We start from the raw sequence: 21,983 nt of genomic DNA, 5'->3' as shown, positions 1-21,983 counted from the left end.
GGAGGCTGCGCTGCCTGCGCCGCTATCAGAGCGAAGCTCGGCTGATACCGATAGTTGTGAATTGTCCTATTGCCACTAATTAACAAAGACAATATTCCATCAGTTTGTCAGCACCTGATATCGCATAACAGACTAATTTAGAGTTCTGGACACAAATTGTTGTACCGCGTAACTGTTGAATGTTTTTTAAGCCTTACAAACTATAAAGTGTCATAATAGCTGACAAGCAGTCGGATGCACACCAGGCGCTCTCTTCCCTAACACTGAAGCTCTGTGATGCACAGTGTCTCTCTCTCACCTGAAACACTGAAACTGTTAGGGGTCAAAATCCCATCTCTCCCTCATCCTCCCTCATCCATGAAGCGCATGGTCTCTCCCTCACCCACCTGACGGTGAAGCTCTGAAGCACAAGGTATTGGCATGATGTTGTCAAACACCCCCTGACCAAAGTTCTGATTATTCACTGCTGATTGATGCTAACGCTCCAGGGCTCAGAAAATGGTATTCGGGACAGCCCTTCAAACTTGGCAGAACAGCAGCACCCTTTGGCAGAAGGGTATTATACAGCTGCAGTTAGCTGCACTTCAAATGACGTTATACAATAAACAAGTGTATGCTACCCGGTGATCACAGATCACAGGAGATAAAGAAATGCTGTGTTTTTAGCATGTAATTTAGTCTGAGTGTGATCGCAACAGTATTCTGAAGCCTGCTTGTGTAAGTTAATGTGTTAGTTGAATTAAAGATTCTGATATCAACAAATATGTTTTTCATCATCAGCTCAAAGATCACAGCTGGCTAGAAGATATCCATACAGGTAAGTGCGTGCGCGCGCGCGTGCGTGCGTGCGTGCGTGCGTGCATGCGTGCGTGCCTGCGTGCGGACTGGTGAAAATACAGGATGTCAGTGGGGCTAAACAGGAGTCAGGATCACTTACCTACTCTGAAGTTGGGGGCTGTCAGGGTGTCAGTGGCGTGGCCGTTCTCACTGATGATGGTGGTGGTGTTTCCCAGCTCGCAGTTGTTGTGACATCTGCCTCCAATGCAGGTTAATTTGCAGATGGTTGGCGTGAAGACCACCTTGATCCTTCCTGTATGGTTCCCCACTGCAGATGAAAACATGGCAGAAAGCAGGACGAGGGGGAGATAGAGCAGCAGTCTGGTTACTCTTTGATCCATTGGAAAATGTGAAATCACAAGTTCGAGCTCGTTACAATCAACCGACGAGGCTCCAGTCAAAACAAAAAAAAAAAAAAAGGACTTTGTTAAATTCAATTCTGAAAAAAGCGTGATGTGTCTCCTCCCTGTACTTATACACTTCCAAGTACCCCTCTCTATCTGTTTCTCCTCCTCTTCCACTGCTCCTAAATCCAGTGGCGCCTCTGAAACGTGAGCAGGAATACAGAAAAAAAAAATTGTGGAGAGAGAAGTCGGCAAACAAAACTCTGGGACGTCTTCCAATTCTTCATTAGAAGTCTCTGAGAGGTGGACATTGGCATATGAGCATACCAAGCTTTATTCCAAAACAGACAAACAGCAGGCATGCTACCTTCAGCTTCTGTGCCTGCTCTCCTTGCTCTCTGGTTTTCCTCTCATTCTTTCTCCTCAGTTTTTACTGTTGAGGTTTAGCAAACTATTCTCGGGAACTTAAGCACCTCAAATAAAGAAAAAGGCTCCAAAAGGTTGCAATGAGACAAGGAGGAAGAAGCAGTAGTCTTTAGAAGTACAAAAGCTATCCGTCTCCCTGTCCGCTGACTTTTCCTCCGCCCTGATAAAAGCCAGCCCTGAGTAAAGACTGACAGGAAGAAGAGATGAGTAATGAGTACAAGCTTTGACAGAGTTCCTGGATCCCATCTCAAAGTGTCTGACACATTTCATCTGTCTGCTTACTATACACCAAAATCTTACATACATCCCCTCAGGTAAATTTAGCTTTTTCCTCCAATTCTTTCAGCTTAATTCACTTTTAATATCTCTTCCCGGCGCGGTTGTTCTTGGCATCCCTGTGTCAGCTCCAAACCCCTGTCTCCAGCGCTCACTGCTTTGTCTGTGGCTGTCAGCTGTTCACACCAGAGAGTGCAGACACGTGGAGCGACGCCAAGCAGCCGGAGGAATGTTTTCTAAACCTGAGAGGCAGGAAAAACCACTGGATAAGACGCCCCGAGGCTACCTTAACATTCGCTAATAGGTGCAAAAATTAACTTCTAATGTGATTTAGGGGTTATAAGCAGATGCCAATGGAAAGGTGGTTTCAGAAATTCTGCCAGGACCATATATGGACATCCACAATTTCAAGTCTAAACATGGTTTTCCCCAATTCCCTTAAAGATTATTTCCTAAAAGAATTAGGAAGGAGAAGGCAAAGTAAGGTGAGTCTGAATGGGGAGACTCTCAGTTCACAATCTGTTATTTTTCTGAATAGTGTTGTAAAACTTAAAAAAAAAAAAAAAATTAGCAAGAAATCAGTGAAAAGTAGAAAAACATTTGAAAAAAAAGAATAAAAAAATATTTTTAAACTCTAATTGCTTGGAAAAGGGCTTTAAAAAATGAGACAATTTTTAACAAAATTTTTAAAATGTAACAATGATAATTATAAATACAGCTGATCTGCTTTCTTCTTTTTTCCCTAGGCATTTTCCCAACTTTTTTCCTATTTCCTATTTTCCAAGCTTTTGAAAATAATAATTTTCTAAATCTATTAATTTATTGCAAATTGTGAAACATTTATTACCAAAGTTCTCATCTCCTTTTTCCTGTGTTTTTGAAAGAAATCGCACCTATTTGCTCTGGGTTCAGCTGAATACTTGTAAAAGGTGTCTGAAAGCAGCAGAACAAAAGTAATGTCACTACTCAAATGCCTTAGTTATGTTAAAGTAGTATTTTTCTATTATTAAAACCTTAAAGACTGGGTCTTTGACAACCTCCAGTTGTAAGGTGTTTAAGTCTCTGGTCTAATATCAGGTTACTATCAGGACAACTATAACCCCTTCTACCCTGCCTGTTCAAGGCGGGGATATCATGCTGTTATGCTGCCTTGCTGTTCTTTGTATAACGCTGAATCACAGAAAGGGGGGACAGTGTAATCTTACCTCTGAGCAGGTAACGGAGGTAGTAACAGACCTGAAACAAGGTCTGAGTAAAAGCTGAAAAGACATGAACGCACGGTTCTGACGTTTGATGATGTGTTATGCTTGCGACCCACTGCGGGAGATTTAAAAAAGCAGCTGTTAGGATAGCGGCTGATTCAAAAAAGAAGAATGCCGACAAGGAAGGACAAAGGAAACATGCAGCCAAATGATGCCTTAAGAAGAAAACGCCAGTTCAATTTGTCAGGCCCATCTGGAACAACACTGAGAAATATCCAAAGCAACCAATGGCTTAATTAGTGATAGACTTATCATGTCTGTTTGCAGCAGTTACTTTAATGTGGTTGCCAACAGGTAGAACAGATACCTGTGTTGCGGAGGAATATGCCTCGAAAACCACTGAAAATTCTCTTCACAAAATAAAAGGACAAACGACGTATTGTCCTCTAACAGCTTTTCAAGCTTTTATGCAGTCTAACAATCACACCCATCCCAGCCTGTCAAAACGACTTTGTCAAGTCTGTGAGCAGCAGGTTCCCTGGCCACAGCAATGATAAAACATTTCCAAATCCCCTGACAGCTGCCTCCCTCCTCCAGCTTCACTCCAATGCCTCTGTAAGTATGCGCACGTTGCTGGCAGATTTCTATGGCTGTCGAGCATATGGAAAGGGAGTCAGGAGAGCATCTTAGACACAACACAGACATCAATCAACCTGAAGGACAAAAATGTTGAGGGTGAGATTTATCCAGGCTGGAGAGGCTGCAGAGAGAGACTACCACAGAGGACTTATAGCATAAATAGTGAAGTCAGGGGGGGGTATTTCTTTTCTTTCTTTCTGATGTTTTCCATTGGATCGCGGGAGGTTTGTGATCCATGTAAGGAAATACAAGTGCAGAGGCCTCAGGGGTAAAGCGTGCACAGCACAGACGCCGTAGTCAGATCAACATAAATGAATTTTCAAGATAATTTGTGATGTTTTGCACCTCATGGCTGTTAACTACTTGCAGAGAATCGATGCATATGTTCTCTTCAGGGTTTCCTGATCCAAGGTAAAAGGTCCTCTCTGGCTGCTGGCTTTATTGAGTGGCAAGAAGTCTTGTTTTTAAAAAAATAAAAATAAAAAAAGCTTGTATAAAGCCTTTAGTGTTTGAGAGAGCTGTGCAAAGGCTGATAAATTTTATCTTTTGTTTTTTTCAATTGTCCATTATGAGTCTGCCAATGTTGTAGGAAAGCAATGCTAAATAGGTAAAATGCTAAAAAAAACAAAACAACTTGTGGCCTACATCATGATCACTGACATGGACTTGGTTTGGGCATTATCATGGTATTGCAGTGTACCAGGATATTTAGAGTTCCAAAAAGTTTTGTCTTTCAGTACTGTCACAAATACAGGCACTCCTCTTTCTGTTAAACAGAGCGAGAGCATGGGGAATAACAGCATGTTTTTTTACATCTAACTTGATGCATTAAGGACTTTTTGACCAAATGTTGGCACAGTGGTGGACTAACTTGACTACTAGCAAAAGTAACCAAGATGGTTTGGATGAGTTAAATTCTGTTTTGTTGAGTCTGAATGAAGTGCATTTCATGATGACTTATCGAGGCAATTAAGCTTCATCAGTCTTCAATGACAGAGAGAAAGTTGAATTCAAAAGGTGTACAGTTGGATTTCCTTCAATAAGGAAAACAGGTGTAAGAATATTACTTCTCTTAATATTTTGTGGGTTTCTATTGCATATTTTCTGGTCTGAAAAGCTGAAAATAAGCAGCGCACTCCCTGCCAAAGAGCGTGTAGCCCAACATATTTATACCATCATATGTCATATTACCTAGTGAAATTTCAGGAAGGTTTAAAGGTGTAAAATATTACATGCTGCCCAAGCCTAATGTGACTGTGATTAAGCCCAGCCAAAGAGGACAATGTCATATTTCTCAAGAAAAAAAGCAGTCAGATTAGTTTTTTTATCATCAAGGGTTTATTTCTAGGGAGCATTAATGATACTTTCTCATGTAAAAAGACGATATAGTGGTGTTTTCTAACTTGGTGAAGTTCTGCCAGATATCCATTCTCTGATTGCACACCACCATGGCACTCTCATTTGGTCACTGTAGTGATGGCGAGGTGATCCTCTCTGCCCAAACTTTCAGTCAGGGCCAAGACTATTAACATCAGTCTGAGGGTGTTCTGGCAGTGTGGGAGAGCTGAGGGATAGTTGAGGGGAGACGGGGAATAACTTTCCCAGATGTGGCACCAAAGCCAGTTGCTGACAGGCTGTCTGTCGCGTGAGACAGGACTGAAAGAAAGGCTGCAAGCTTCCTGTTTTAGAGGAGCAAACACGTCTCACAAAGTGTGGTGCAGCTTGCATAAAGGGGAAAAAGCTGCAGTGTTATTTCCATTAATATAGACTCAGAGGATTTAGGTGCCATTCGTAGATATACTAATTTGCTGTTAGAGGATCAGCCCGAATGGACAGTTGTTATGACATACTGAGACTGTTCTCTTCCAGACAGGACCACACTGGTAGTTTTGTTAGGCAGCAAAAAATGTATTTGGCGTGCACTTGTTCATGTGAGATTTTAGTTTGGCCTATGTCCTTTCACTGACATGGAGGGGGCGTGCTTTATGATCTACACTGCAGACAGACACCAGTGGGCAATCCACATTGAAAAGTTACACTTTGAGGGAATTGTCATGTTGTCCATCTTTATATACAGTCTATGATGTGGGGAAGATGTTCAAACAAACACCAGACTTTCATCCAGGACACCTGTGCACGTGTCCCATGTGAAACCAAAAGTCACCAATGAGTTATTTTTAAAATGTGACATGTCAACCTGCGTCACATGCGATACGTCACCTTACTTTACGTTAATGACAAATGAATTTATTTTTAGCTAAAGCATGGTCTTTTTTCTAAACTTTAGCCAAGAGTTTGTTGCTCAAACATAACCAAGATGTTCTGGCCCAACTGTGGCTATTTGCTAACACTACTCATGTGTTAAAAACTGGGTCTGCCAACAGTCATTTATGACCTATTCCGTCTTCCACCAGTGGGTGTGCTATTTTACAATAAAACTCCCATGGGTTGTATTCAGAGGTGGGACTAGCATATAACTTATGGGATCATGGGACTTGCTGGATGTACGTGACAGCAGCTTCGTTGCAAATGTTTAGTTGGACCCCTACGTTCAGGCACACACACACCCCTCCTCCATCACAACACCCTGATTAATGCAGTAATTTCAGCTCCTTAACCAGTGAGATGAAATGAACTGCTACTGATTACTATCCGTCTTCACCTGAGCAGTGCTAAAATATCAGTCCAAATTAGTCTGCACGGAGTTTGAAAGACACTGAAGTAAGAGATATATAAAAAGAAGAAACCACTGAAAAGTTTTCAAAGACCTCCGTTCCTACTGCTGTCTACTGTTCTCCTGTTCTCATGACGCTGCACGAATACACCAACAAAACAACCCCGCCCCCACACACACACACAAGCTGACAGAGAGGCAGGCTTGTCTGCTGCAGCAGTGTGTTCACAAGTAATGGGAACGCAGTCTATTACCTATATTTAGTGGGTTCACCCATGCTTGAAAATCCCCCTGTGCAAAGCGCTAATTTTGGTGGTAAAAGGGGTATAACTCTTGCCATAGACAACAATGACATGGAAAACAGTTACATTTAAGGCTTAATCTCAGGCCAGTGTCACTGTAACGATCACCAAATAGACTGAATTCGACAAAACTAACAATTTATTTATCAGTATAAAAAAAATCTTTTCAAAGTAGGAAATACATTCATTGCATTGTATTATTGCATTCCTAGTACAAGGTGTGCGCTGGGTCCCGATTGACCTGCCGTCCATCCAGATCCAGACCAGAGTCTGGACTTTGAGAGAATCTGATCTAAGGCGTACTTCTGTTAGGCCATGAACTGTTCTTCAAATAAGAAAATAAGGCATGGCTTTGCTAAATATTTATTGAGAAGACATATATAAAAACAGCTATTTCTCCCTTCTTTTCCAGCACATGTATGGAATAGGAATGATTTGGAAATGTTGGCAATCGTCTTCTCCTCTCTCTATGTGTTTATGTCCCATTTCCCTACCTTTGATGTCTGGCCATTTTCCTGGCATTTACAAACTGCTAGCTGAAATTAAACTGAGCTGAGGAGGTTATTTTGAAACCGGGTCTGGGTCACTGTGTCCACGTCTGGGTCTGCCTTAAGTCTACAGTGCTGTAAAACCAAGCATCAACACTGTCTGCTGACCTCCCCTTTAATATCCCCACGTCTGTCCGTCTGCATGTGGCCAGAGGCACAACCACTCAAACTGCAGCCTACAGAGTCTTTGAAAAATATTGACTTATTCATAGATGCACACTGGCGAGGTCTGACGTTGGAGTTCGGCCTTGAATTTATGACAAGCCACAATACCCGACCACGAGCTGGTGAATTATAGCTGTTGTTGATCTGTCAGATCTATAGAGTTTGACTGCCAGCCAGAGTTGGTCCACAAATGTTTTTTTTGTCTCTAAATGGTTTGTGCAGCTCAGGAATAAAATGTGTCTCATAAAAATGGGAATGCCACAGCCAATGGCAGTCGTCAGAGGAACCTAAGCCATACACATGTGGTGTATTAGCTGTTTGTCTATAAAAACATATAAAGCACAGGGGGTAACAAATTGAAAATGTCTGGCAGTGTTTACTTTTAGCAGCCATTCAACACTAAGTTCCACTTCAGTCTGTGAATGGGAGACGATGTGTCTACTGAATGGCAGGGAGAGTTTAATAGTAGGTAGATAACAGGTATTCAGAGGCTCCGCCTTGACAGCCATCCCCTATTCATATCCAGCCAGGCCCTTGTTTTTCCAGCAAATTGAGGGGTTCTCCCCCAGATGACACAGCTCTTTCATTCCATCTTGTCCAGCCCTACTCTCATACTCTGCCTTTGTCTGAAATTGCCCACAGAAAATGAGACTAATAACTCATTTTCGACAGCCCCGAGCAGCAGGCAATGCTTAAGTCTTTATGCCATTACCGCTGGGGCTGCAATTTGAACAAATCCTGTTATTGCCCAATTGCAAACTCTGTATTCTCTCCATATCCTCACAGTTTTGAAGCACGTGTGATGTGTTCTGCAGGCTTTTGTGTGTGCTATGTGCATATATTTACAATCTAGGTTTTCCCATGGTTTCTATATGATCATTTCCTAATGATGTAATAGGTTTTTCCTTGGATTCACTATTTACTAAAATAAAAGTCTGGCTTTGAGAAGAGAACTATGGCTGATAAATTATAAAATTGTATCAACATTTTCTGATGTTCTTTCATGTTTAGTTATTATACGGTAATATTTCAGTAGAGGAGCAAGTTCGATTTGGAGTTTAAAAAAACAAGGGCTTTCAGTGTTAAAAGTTCATCTTGATGTAATTGTAGAAAGTTATATTTCAAGAAAATTATTGTAGAACGTAACAGTTCTAGAATATTATGATGTAACTGTAGAATGATACAGTTCTAGAATGTTATGATGTAATTTTGTTAATTTGTTTTGGTGTGAATTGGTTGTGTTGACTGCTGTTGCAGACCAAATTGCCCCTCAGGGACAATAAAGAATTTATTTTTTTCTCCTTTTTTATTGTAGAATGATGCAGAATGTCATGATGTAACTGTAGAATGATGATGTAGAATTGGTCAGTCAGCGCACTGTGTGAAACTGTAGAAATATACAATTCTAGAAAATTATAATGTAAATGTAACAAGTCATAGCTCTACGAGATGAAATTGTAGCATTACACAGTTCTAGATGTTTTGTTGTAGTTGTAGACTTAAGGCTTTAAAGTTATGATGTTATTGTAGAATGTTATAGTTCTAGAATGTTATGATATAATTATAGAAATTCACAATTCTAGAATGTTATGATGCAAGTGTTGAATGTTACAGTTCTAGAATGTTATGATGTAATATTGGAATGTTACAGTTCTAGAATGTTATGGTGTAATTGCCAAATGTCACAGTTGAAGAATGTTAGGATGTAATTGTACAATGATACAGCTCTAGAATGTTACAATGTAATTGTAAAATGTTATGGTTCTAGAATGTTTAGATGTAACTGTAGAATGCTAAGGTTTGAGAGGAGTACTTTGTAACTGTAGAATGATACAGTTCTAGAATGCTGTGATGTACTTGTAGAATGTTACAGTTCTAGCGTGTTATGATGTAATTGTAGAATGATACCATTCTAGAATATCATGATGTCTTTTTTAGAATGTTACAGTTCTAGAATGTTATGATGCTATACAGAACAATACAGTTCTAGAATGCTACGACATATTAGTAGAATATTAGAGTTCCAGAAGGTTATGATGTCAAGTAGAATGATACAGATCTATAACGTTATGATGTAACTGTAAATTATTAAGGTTCTAGAATGTTATGATGTAACTGTAGAATGATACAGTTTTAGAATATTATGATGTAACTGTAGAATCCTACAGTTCTAGAATATTATAATATCACTGTAGAATGTTACAGATCTAGAATGTAATTGTAAAATGTTAAGGTTCTAGAATGTTTAGCTGTAACTGTAAAATGATACAGTTCTAGAATGTTATGATGGACTTGTAGAATGTTACAGTTCTAGCATGTTATGATGTAATTGTAGAATGATGTAATTCTATATGTCACAATGTTTTTTTAGAATGTTACAGTTCTTGAATACTATGATGTAATAATAGAATATTACAGTTCCAGAACGTTATGATGACATGTAGAATGGTACAGATCTCAAAAGTTATGATGTAATTGTAAATTATTAAGGTTTTAGAATGTTATGATGTAATTGTAGAATGATACATTTCTAGAAAAATAGAATTTCAGTGATTAAATGCGATTTCATTATATAAAATATAAAAATTAATAATCTGAACGTACTATAAAAACACAATCCTGACCAAACAGAACGGCTCATGATATAGTGCATCAGTAAGCATTATGTGTGTTTATGAGTGTTTTCATAAAGCATTATAAATGCATTCTAATTCACTATGAATGTCATGATAATGCATTGTAGATATGGTACTAGACGTGTTACCCAAATATCTGACCAAACTGTTGCAGTGAAGTTGCACTGTGGGTAATTTAAGTGCCACATTTTGAAGGAAAACAGAATATCTCTGGTTCTGCTGCACTGATTTGATTCTGTTTAAAACTGTCCATTAAGTAAGTCTGTAATGATGTATCAGTGCATAAGTAGCTCTGTGGAGTATCCCTTTGAGAACATCTTCTGTTTGGTCAGGATTGTGTTTTTATAGGGCTTTCAGATGATTAATTTTTATATTTTACATTATAAAATCGCATTTAATCACAGAAATTATTTTTTTCTAGAACTGTATCATTCTACAATTACATCATAACAGTCTATGAACGCCATGATAATGCATTATGTGGTATTCATACAAAGTGTTACCGATATTTGTGTTATAGCCAGTATTGACTAGTGTAACCTCAAACAGAAATGAGGAGTAGAGTGCAAAACTCACTTTTTTCTAACTTCACAACTTGAACTTCTTTTTATTTTCAAACTTCCAGTCTTTGAAAATGTACTTGCTGGGCTAGTAATTTATCAGACTTTGCACAGCTCCCTCTGGAGAGACAGAAGGCTTCATACAACCTGTTTCACAGTGCAGTAGTACTTCCCAGCACCTCCAAACAGACTTTGACGTTTGCGTTAATGGAATGCCACTTTAAGAGATTTACATCTTAACGGTTATATGGGAGTGTTGAACTGTCCTCATACAGTTGTGCTGACCTGAGGATGTTTCTGCACGCAGTGGCAGGAAGGAACATCTGCATCACAACATGCAGCAAGTTTGGCAGGTTGTGTCCAACACATTCTCATTCCAGCTTGTCAATAACCACCGCTTTGTCAGTGGACCTGAGATGAGAACGCAGCTGGACAGAACAGGCGGCGTTGTTATTATTCACCAGTGGATGTCATCAGGTTCGTCCACATGCAAGGCTCACAGGCGGCATCACTTGGGAATGTGGCCAGATAGAATCTGTCGCATACGCATGAAACGCAGAAGGACGGCACCAAGTAAAAGCACTGCCAGTAACAACATACTAGAAAGCACAGGTGCACTTGTAGGTGAAACATTTCGTATTTCGATGGGTTACTTTAAGCTGCTTAGAACTAACTCAAGCTGGTCACCGGGGACTTGGTAGACTTTAAGAGGATTTCTTTATTTAGCCTTATTGGCCGACAATGGCCTTTTCTTAAAAGACAGAAATTTGCTTGTCAGAGGCATCCACGTCGAACATACTGGAGGTTTCTCCCATCTAAACCAGCCAAACAGTTTATCTCTGTTTGCTTCCATAGCAAACATCTGATAGATCATTCCACTGTGGTGTTACAGAGTTTCACTCAACACTCTCACCTCCCACCTCCCACCTTCCCCAGTGCTGTATTGCTTTAGTTTTCTTTGTGATTTTTCTTTATTGCAGGCATCCATTGGTTTTCAAAGGATTCCTGTTTGCATAAAAAAACTTGTTAAGACCTGAAACTTTCTTGAATCAGGTAAGCCACCGCTCATCAATCTTTATGTCTGCTTTTGTATTGATCAAAGTGAAAGCCAGGTCATTTTCGGCAGTAATACAAGCACTGACATTCACAATTATGGACCTCAAGCAGCATCCAGTCTCTGAAGATTAATATTCAGACAACTCTATATACTACAAAATACGTCTAATGGAAACACGTCGATTTCGAAAAAGTTTTAACACTCACATGTGGTGGTATTTCAGGCAATTCATAAAAGGCCATATTTCACAAAACTGCAGTGAAGCCCATTTTTGGCTTTTCTAGGTCACATGATGACTATGTGTTTGTCAGTAGGAACTGGCTCCCTCATGATGCAGCAGGAGCTACAAGAGGCGTTATTGCATCACATAACTCTTCAAAAGTTGAGTAGACTATCCAAAAGTTTTGAATCCACCATTCCTCTGTGAAATCATGGACTATCACCTCCCAGAAATCCCTCATATGTGGCCGCTCCCACCTATAAGGGGCTCGCCTTTCCATTATGGCTCCATAACACGCCTACGTGGCCTTGGACTGGAAATAATGACGGCTAGTGTGGTGGCTGCAATTGAAATAAAGCTGCTAATGTTTGAACATCCATCACCATGTTTCTTGGAATGTTATCACCAGAGGAGAAGTCATAGAACATCACTCAGTGGAACACAGTCATCCTACATTTGTGTTTTATCGATATTTCAGAAATACCACTTAAGTTTTGCATTTTCTGTAATGGAAACCCACATAATGACATTAGTATGGCTGCCAAGAAAGTACTAGAATGCATTTTCAATGTTGGTGCTCAGTCTTGCAGTTATCAGCTAAATCTTCTCCACAGCATACTTTTCTATCTCTTAACTCACTCAGAGCTTCATTAACATTCAGTACCCAATCAAAGCAAAAGGTGATCTGCAAGGTGACTTACTTACCATGGATGGGGTTATGTCCCACTGTGAGGGGGATGGGCCTCTCAGGTTGGGGCTGGAGGTGCGTCTGTGTGTGCGTAGTGTGTGTGTGGTAGTATTTGGGCTTTACAACATACTGCTGACTCTGAGCTGGGTGCATGGGCATGGGCCTGATCCTGGAGGGAAAGAAGAAAATAATCAGTCCAAGAGTATCTAAGAAGGCACATCCAGAAGTGCTTCAAAGTCTCCACCCTTAGTGAGCAGAGCAGCAGCATCTCCTCTTTGGAGAAGGCGATGCTTTAACATTGGCAGACGCTTATTGCTAAATAATCTGTTTTTAATTAAATTTTTCATAAAAAACATACACTGACCAGGGCCCTGAAATCACTGCACTGTTCCTGGATCAATTCTCTGAGTTAACATCACTTCCTCATGTGTTCCCAAATTGTTCTTTATGAACAGTGACATCGATTTCTTCTGGCTTTTACTACCCTTCTTATCAGTCTGAGACTCAGTCAGACCACTGGGCTTTAAACCTCGCCAATATCTTTAATGATGTTTGGTAATGTTTGTTTCTTTTTTCATTTTGAATGTCCGATAGACCACTGACACTTTCATCTTGTCTCTTCAACAAAAACAAAACTTAGATTTTGTCATAGTTTCCATTATTAAATCTACTTTTAGCTCGTCATTGTCCTGTTTTCATCATGGAAAAATGGTCGTTGACGAATACATTTCATCATAGTTTTCATTAAAGACATTAACACTGCAGCAGTGGCATTGGCTGATGTTTTTCCGTTGTGTCACATCAGTTTTGAGCAGGCTTAAAAGCAGGGCTCCAGACTAAAGGGCTGAACACATCCAGATACATCGCTAGAAAAGCGACAACAACAAAACCATTGTTTCCCCTGTGGTACAGCACACCTGTTGCTGCTATGTGACACATTTTTCTGGGGTTTTCGGGTGCGCAAAAAGTTAAAATATTTTGAATATTTTGAACTAGACACACCACTCATCATTGTCACTTTTGATCTTTTTTTTGATCATTTTGGCTGTGTTCATGCATATGACGTACATTTTCATGAGATTGTGTATTTTTGTTTAATCTGTGAATTTCCAGTTCAGCTCCTTCAGTAAGTGTAAAATACACTGTGGAAACTAAATTGTTACATTCAGACTGTTAAGTGCAAAAAATGCTCCATTAAAACCCATTCAAACTGCACTTTTTGATCCCACAGCCATCAAAGTATAAAAGCATGCATTGTATTATTTCTGGGTGTAATTCTGGGCTTTTGATTTGGAATTTGTCATTTTGACTATTTTACACCTGATGATGTCATCTTTACCATATTTGGCATATGGACAAAATACATGCTATTTCCACTAAGTGCACTGTCAAAATCAATGTTGCTGCTAATCACTGTCATATCCCAGGCTGTCATCATCAAAAAAAATCTACTTTGCATGTAGCATATTGAAAATAATTCTTTTTTTTTTAATCCAAAAACATAGTGGCATCATGACAAAAATGAATGAATACTTTATATTTATGATTAGGACAAAAAAAATGTAATCAATGAATGTAGAAATATAACATTAATGTATAATATTTTTTTAAAGCCTGATTATGAAATGCTCATTTTATGTGCACACCAATGCAGCGTGCAATATTAAAGTGGAAAAGTGAAAACTACTTTTTCCATTGGGATGACAGTAACACTACCAATCACACTGCGTATAAAATATGGCGATGTTTGCGATGTGTGCAAAGAAAAAGGGTCGAAAGAAAAGTGTCGAGCAGCACTTTTTTCTGTCAAAAATACATAATTCTTTGAAAGTATCGTGCACCCATAAATTATGCTTTAGGGTTCATTATTTTCAGAAAAGTAACTCCTTTTTGTCAATACTGACCATTAAAAATGAAAAAAAACAGTGCAAAAGGTAGTCCTCTAAAGGACATACATGTGGACTTTTCCATATTAAAAAACTGTATTTGATTGACTCTGTGCCAAATTTCAAGGGCTCTAATGTCATCAGAATCTGAGATATGGCATGCCAGGATTTGGATTAGTTGATGCCAGATGGCATAGTCATTCCTGCAACCATGAATATTTGTTTGAAAAGAGGTCTTAGTAGTCTAGAGGACATTTAGTATGCAAAGTAATAAGTTCCTTCTATGTTGTCTTCATATTTAAGTTGAACAATATATGTAGCAACATATTCATACTGTATATTGGCGTGAATACATTCTAGCTGGCTACTTCTTTTCCACTGGCTGTCACAAATGACTTTCCACATGTGTCGTCCAGCTCATACTCACACCTGGGCTTAATACCAGGATTAGACACCATTAACACTATAAAACATGATGCAATCAAATTCAGTCATTCAGCAACAATTTTAACCTTTGTGAAACTTGTAACATTCCATTTCTGCTGAGACTGCTTCAAGAAGATGTTGACTCAACTTTCTGGTAATTCTTGAGTCCACTGCACGGACAAACCATCAAACACATTACAATTAAAGCAATGCAGCATCACAAACTTTGATCCATAGTGAATTTAATTTAAATTTAAATGTGAAGCAGCAATTAGAATGCTCTGGAATGTTGTTTCCTTACATTCCAAACAGCGCATCATGAGTCAGCTCCATTAAACAGATGGCATGGAGCAGAGTGAGGGAGCTGCATGTCATAAAGGTATCATGTCTGATTTCAAAGGCAGGATTTAGTGAGCAGAGGGGATGGGTTGTAACCTTGTGCCCTGACGCTGCTCTTTTTAAACAGGAACAGCAGTGAGTGAAGGCTACAGTATGAGAGCAGGGGTATTTCTATGCTCTTACTTCACAGGCTGTATCCGCTGCTTCCTGAGGCAGTGAGTCATCGAGTGTTAATGTATTCTCAAGAGTGCCACCAAATGTGGCCTGGGAGGATTCAGTCATGTTGCAGCACAGTAGGAGAAAAGGGACAGAGCAGAGATTACAGATTATAATAAAACCTAATCAATGGTATAAAACTATCATATCAGTTTTGGTTGTAAAATAGCTTCACAGGCACCATCAACATGTGACCAATACCAGATGCTGTTGTGCAGGCAGCTATAAAAGGCTGATGCTTGACTATCCAGTTTCAAGTGCATGAATATATATATTCTTTATAGCCATTATTCAACCAGGTAAAGGTCTCTTCGAGAATAGAAATCTCCTTTTCAAGAGTGACCTTGCCAAGAAGGGCAGCATAAGCATCGAATCACTGAAGTAGTTTACCACATGCCCTAATATGAACATTATGTTCAATGTTTTCTATCACCTCAATTAAGATGAAGGATATATTGCATATACTCGAGGTATCGCGAGTTGTTCAATGCACGATATATACTATACTATACTATATATACTATACTACTATACTATATCGCGAATGTTGAGTATAAATTGTCACATCGTTTTTATAAGCCATTACCGTTTCAGTTCTCTCGCTCTCTCCTGCAGCCCTCTGACACACATACACACACACACACAAAGCAGAGTTTTTGCAGAGCTCCCGCTGTTATTATTTAGTCACAATTTGCAACCACAGAGCACTATGTGTTTTGCAAGTACCATTAATATATGAACTGGAGACCAAACCGCAACAAAGGTTTAACATTTCATACAAGAACCATGCCGTGTAAACAGCCCCTAGTGATTCCCCTCAGCTAATTTCCAGGTCATTTCCTTGTCACCTTACTAAATTTTTGCAATTTGGGAACATTTCTTGGAAAGTTTCTCGTCACATTTTTTCACCACGTTTTTTAAATAAATCAAACCAATTTTCCCAGTTAAGAGCAATTGCAATGCTACTTAAAAGGTGCCTAAATGAAGAATACTGTTTTGATCCAGGTGATAAAGCCTTAAGCAACTTGTTGAGCACTTAATGTGTAGCGCTCTGCTGCTTCTTTTCCTCAAACCACGCTCTGCCACTCAGAGAGTGCGGTACTTTGAATCACGTTACCAACAGCAGTTTTACAAAAATTTACAAACAATCCAGTTTGTGCCAGAGTGCGCTCTGGGGGCGGGGGGCATATTTGCAAGTCACATAGGCGCTCCTTGTTATAAAATGTAGTTGCACTATCTTCGAAGACGGTTGCAAAAAGTGTGCATCATTGCCCCATGGCATTTTGTGTCTCACCCTGCTCTAGGACAGTGAGACATTTTGTATAAATGTTAAAATAAATTCCGACGTCATTTGACAACACTTTGCACAAACTACACCTGCTTTGAGTGTTGGTACTGTGAATGGCAATGCAGGATTAGTTGACCCAGTCATCTGGAGGAATTTTTTGGGTCCAAAACTTCTAGGAGAGAAGCTGAAGTCACCTACACAGTCAGAGATGACCATCAGCAGTTTAAGTTTGAGACTTTATTTGTCTTGACATATTGCCACACTGGACTGTTTGTGTATCATTTTTGTGCAAAAATAGTATGTCTATTTAAGCCCTCAGATCCTGGCATGCGCTTGTGGTAAAAATAAAAGTCAGCATGAATATGTGTACATGTGTGCTCATCTTTTTTTTCTGTTTGGTCAGCTGTTAGCTATCGGAACCACCAGGCATCCTCTACATCCTCTAATATGAAAAGTAAGTGGTTGAATGTTTGTGGTCTGCTTGGAGATATACCGTATTTACATATGTCTCCTTAAGAGGGTCAAATTAAGTTGATACAGTCGTCCCTGTTTGCCACAGACTGGATGGCAGAACATCACTCAGCCAAACGGGGCATGTGCTCTGAATTGTGAACATGCAGTCTGATATTAGTGGAGATAAACAGCTTATCTCAACTTAGTAACAGAGATCAATTCCTCCGCAGCAGATATAGGGGAATGCTTTGACATAAAGGCCGGGGATTCTCTGGTGCTGACAATGTATGAAAGTAGACAGAATGATTGCTTCATCTTGTCCACATGCATCCATCCATCAAGCAAATAAAGGGTACCTGTGCCTGTACAAGAAAAGTATCTTTAATGTGAGGGTCTTTGTGATCTTCTTGGTACCGAAATTTTGAGACTCATCAAGCACACAATATATAATAATTATATATAATCTCAGGCTCTAGAACACATTCCATTTTAACATGTCTCAAGTCTTTGGCTCAATATGTCTCATACCTGAGAGGATCCAAGCAGACTTGCTTCTACTGACTTTTCTCTAATTGGTCTGTTAAGTTTGACCACATTTGTATTACCATAGGGTCTATTTCAAGCCTGTTCCCATCCTCATTATTTTTGGATGGGTCCCTCAAGGCCTGTATCCCAGAAGAAGTTTTTGGTCAGGCTTGCAACTAAGTCTAGGTAGGGCAATGTCTTGGTCAGGGGGTCTACCTCTTTGGTTCAGACTGAAATATCTTAATAACTACTGGATGGATTACCATGAACTGTGGTACAGTCATCCAAGGTCCCCAGAGTATTGCCGTTAATAACTAACTAATACGATGAAGATGGTAAATATTCCACGTTTCACGTGACCATGTAACAGGATAGGTTCACAATCACAAGTCTGTCCTAACAGTAGTCAGGTGGTCATATGAACATATAAAAATAAATAACAGCATACAATTTGATCCTTGAAACCATAAATCCTGTCTATCCTCACCAAGATCCCCTCTTATCTCAATTTTAAGGTAAATGACGAGTGCAAAAATCCATGCAAAAATGTATTACGCAGTTTGGCTTCAGCAGTTAGAATCTTCCAAAGTTTAAGTGTTTCCTTCCAACGCAGCTCAGCAAGTGACACTCTCCAAGGAAACAGGTAAAGATAATTTCATATTTAAATATTTATTTTGGAAGATACTGGCTTGATTTATCCAACTCAGACTGCTGATACCTCACATTAACTTAAATAATTTCCTAAAAGCATTTCACAGGTATGACAGGTATTATCAGGAGGAATGATTACATCAAGAAAGGACACCTAAGTATTGTTATCCATTAATTTCTAGAATTTTAGCTCTTAAAATGCAAGTTTTTTGTCTTGATACCACTATGTTTTTAGTTTTTTTTTTGGTTATTACAGCCTGGCAAATGTCAGTGATTAGCAGCAACATTGATTGTGACCTTGCAGCTAGTGGAAATAGTATTTGTATTATGTGTTTTCTCCATATGCGAAATTGGTACAAATAACGTCATCATTCAGGTGGAACATAGTAAAAATGACGCATTCCAAGGTAAAAGCCCAGAATGACACCCAGAAACCTATTAAGGACCTTTAAGATTATCATTAAGCATTCTAACATGCAAATTAAGTTTACAAAAAACACTCTGAGGAAATTAAGATAAAAGTAGCCACAACTTTATGACTTTAAATTTTGTTGTTTTTCTGAAGTAACCCAGTGCAAAGTTCCTCTTAATGGTGATTAGGCTTGGGCAGTATCACAGTTTGACAGTACACCAGGGTATTCAGAAGTCTCGAAGGTATGTTTTTCAATACCATCATAAATACAAGCACTCTTCTTTTTATTTAAGTCTATTGCATGTAGTGCACAGCATGTCCCACCAGAGCTCAGTCTCTGGTCTCAACTGGTGGAATAGGCAGCTAAGCTGAAAGACACTGCGACACATAGTGGTGGAGAGAGAAGTTACAGGACTGTAAACAGCCAACGGCCAGCAGGCAGAGAGAGAGCGTGGGGAATAACAACATGTTTTTTTTACATCTAACTCGGTGAATTAAGGATTTATTTTGACAAAATTGAAACTGCTGATCGGTGGAACAGTGGACTTAGTAAAATACCGGCAAGATTAAGAAAGTATTTAAAAAATGAAATAATACATACTGGCCAAGCCTAATGGTGACTCTCATAGATACAGTCAAAAGGTCTCTAGAAAACTTCATATCAACAAATACCTTCCCGGGGTTGTCCACTTACAGACACAAGGAGAGTGCAGACACATAAAGGAGATGATAAACATGTAGGAAGAGTAATCTGTCGACAAGGCATATTTTCATCTCATTCATACGATAGGCCCCTTCCATGGTATAAATAAACAGAAAATGATAGCCTTGTAAATAGCTCTGCTATGACCCTGTAATGTCCTAAATAGATCTTCTGTTTAGGTTATGAAGCGGGTATATTACTCTCCTGCAGATACACACCCATGTGTTTACATGTATTCATTTGTGAATGTTTATTTCTACTACTTAGTCATAAAACAATCCTTGGGATAAACCATCTGAACATTCCTTTAGGATTATTAGTCAATTTGTGTTCATGTGTAAACATGTGCAACACAAGTGTAAGTACAGTATGTTCACATTGGCATCTCTTGTAATGGGGTGGGGGCTGGAATCTATATTCAGACAGGCAAAAGAGGCATGCCTTTTTATTACCACTGTTTGCAAGTCTGCATCTGTGACAAATTCATTCCTTTTCATTCATTTGTGCTGCAAAACAACAACAAAAAAGTTGTTCGACACTTCATGTGATTCTGACTAGATCGCATTTATTAACAATTTTTTTTTTAAACCGTAAAGTAGCATTAAAGATATCTTTTGACATGCAAGTGCAAGAAGTAATGGTTTCATACCAGAAGGGGGGCCATAGGAAGACAATAGCTAGCAAGTAAACATGCAGGGTTTTCCATGCATTCATTCATTTGTATCAGTCCACTATGATTACAAACATCTGCCACCACAAATAGCTTTTCATCAGGAGCACTGTTGGAATATACACACTGTTATTACTGTTACACGGTTATTTATAGCACCACATTGTCGGGGAGCAGAGCGCACTGTGGGCAGAGACAGAACAGCAGCACATCTGGCGCATTCAAAGTGAAATTTTATTCATTCTGCTGCGTCTAAAAAGTTGCTTACACTCACAAACAGCTGCACCTCTCACCCATTGATCTAATTTGATCAACTCTGAATGGATCTACAGATCAATTATCCACCCTGTGAGTCACAAACTGCTGCTGAGGAAAAATTAGAGCTCATGGAGAGCTCTGCCTGAGCTGCATACACGGACCTACAAAAACCTCCACAAAAACTCAGCTTTTGAAACTTTACATTTATCCTTTATCAGATTTTTTGGCAGCAAAAAAAAATCTGAAAACACACAGTGACATGTCATCCTATAAAGCTGACAAGGCAAACATGTAAACAGCAGAGAACTGCCAACTTATACATAACAGACAAGAAGCAACTTAGCATTTATCCACAGTACAAATGAAATAAATAAGACACAACAAGTTTTTTATTTTTTCATTTAGAGGTGTTGGTTGGCATATAATTTCCCAATGGACAAAGCCAGGCTTTGACTTCCCCTATGCACTTAAAGGAGGGCTGCACTAATTTAGTATTTTAACTCAGAGTCTCGATGGACAGTTTAATAAAAGAATGAAAAGAGATGCAGCGGAACCAGAGATAGTGTCTATTTTATTCCACCTATTCTTCTTCCTTGTCAGACCAGGTTGCCTGCCAACATCTTGATAAGAGATTCAGGTGTTTCAGTTAGCTTGTAGCAGCCTCAAACCTCCAGCCTAAAGCAGAGATAAGGAGCATGAGACAGCGATCTGATAAGCATTTTTTACAACTCCACACCTCAAATTTTCTTCATTTTAAAACTTGTGGTCTACAGCCCCGACTGACTCTTTCTCCTATGTAGTAGTACTCCCCAACACCTGGATACACACTGTGATGTGCAAACCCTGTAACACACAGGGATAAGAATGATATCAATCTTGCCACATATCTCTATAAAAATGGAGTTGGCAGCCATTGCTGGTGTCTCTACTCTCTCTACAATCCCATTACTGTTATTTGCTGCAGTGACACAATTTCCTCTTGGGAAACAATAAGGCTTATTTGATCTTGTGTCATATCTTTTAACTAGAAAGTCTCATAATTTAGTAAGTTCCTCTCCAAGGATGTAGGATTTACTGCATGCTAGCTTACCAAGGATTTACCTGCATGCTAGCTTTCCATCATTTCAGACTCTGGAATAACCCTTGTTCCAGCCTTGGGTTTCAATGTGTTAACGATGTCAGTTAGATTTGGTTAGGTCAAGGCAACAGAATATTAAATAATCCATATTTTCTCAATACATCACAGCCTTCCTTACCCTCAGGTATGCATAAGCTACAGGTTATAGACTTCTTTTTGTGAAATATATATTTGAAAAAAAATTCAGTTATCATATTGGTATTGGCCATGAGAAGCAGGTAATCCTAATCAATGGTTGTAAAATAAATCCATATCATGCGTCTAGGGTTGCATATACCGTTTTCGAGGTATACTCTGGAATGAAAATCAATAGTTATATCAAGTACAGGGTCATTATAACTGATAATGATAATAATAATAATAATAATAATTGTGTAATACCCTGATACTGTGAAACCACAATATTTTTTTAAACTGATATTATACTGTGAAAATCTCGTGCCA

General features: G+C 39.1%; 1 protein-coding gene across 1 annotated transcript in view; it reads right to left on the bottom strand.

The window, feature by feature from the left end:
• The window catches only part of ltbp1 (latent transforming growth factor beta binding protein 1), a 144,001-nt gene that overhangs the window by 80,600 nt on the left and 41,418 nt on the right, over window positions 1–21,983 (bottom strand). The window contains 2 exon segments of the mRNA XM_042501812.1: window positions 938–1,105; window positions 12,592–12,743. Coding sequence (XP_042357746.1) covers window positions 938–1,105; window positions 12,592–12,743 — 320 coding nt within the window.

This window comes from Plectropomus leopardus, chromosome 15 (genome assembly GCF_008729295.1).
Source record: "Plectropomus leopardus isolate mb chromosome 15, YSFRI_Pleo_2.0, whole genome shotgun sequence".
Taxonomy (NCBI): domain Eukaryota; kingdom Metazoa; phylum Chordata; class Actinopteri; order Perciformes; family Serranidae; genus Plectropomus; species Plectropomus leopardus.
The sequence above is the reverse complement of the archived record's forward strand: the minus strand, read 5'-3'. Positions and strand labels throughout refer to the sequence as shown.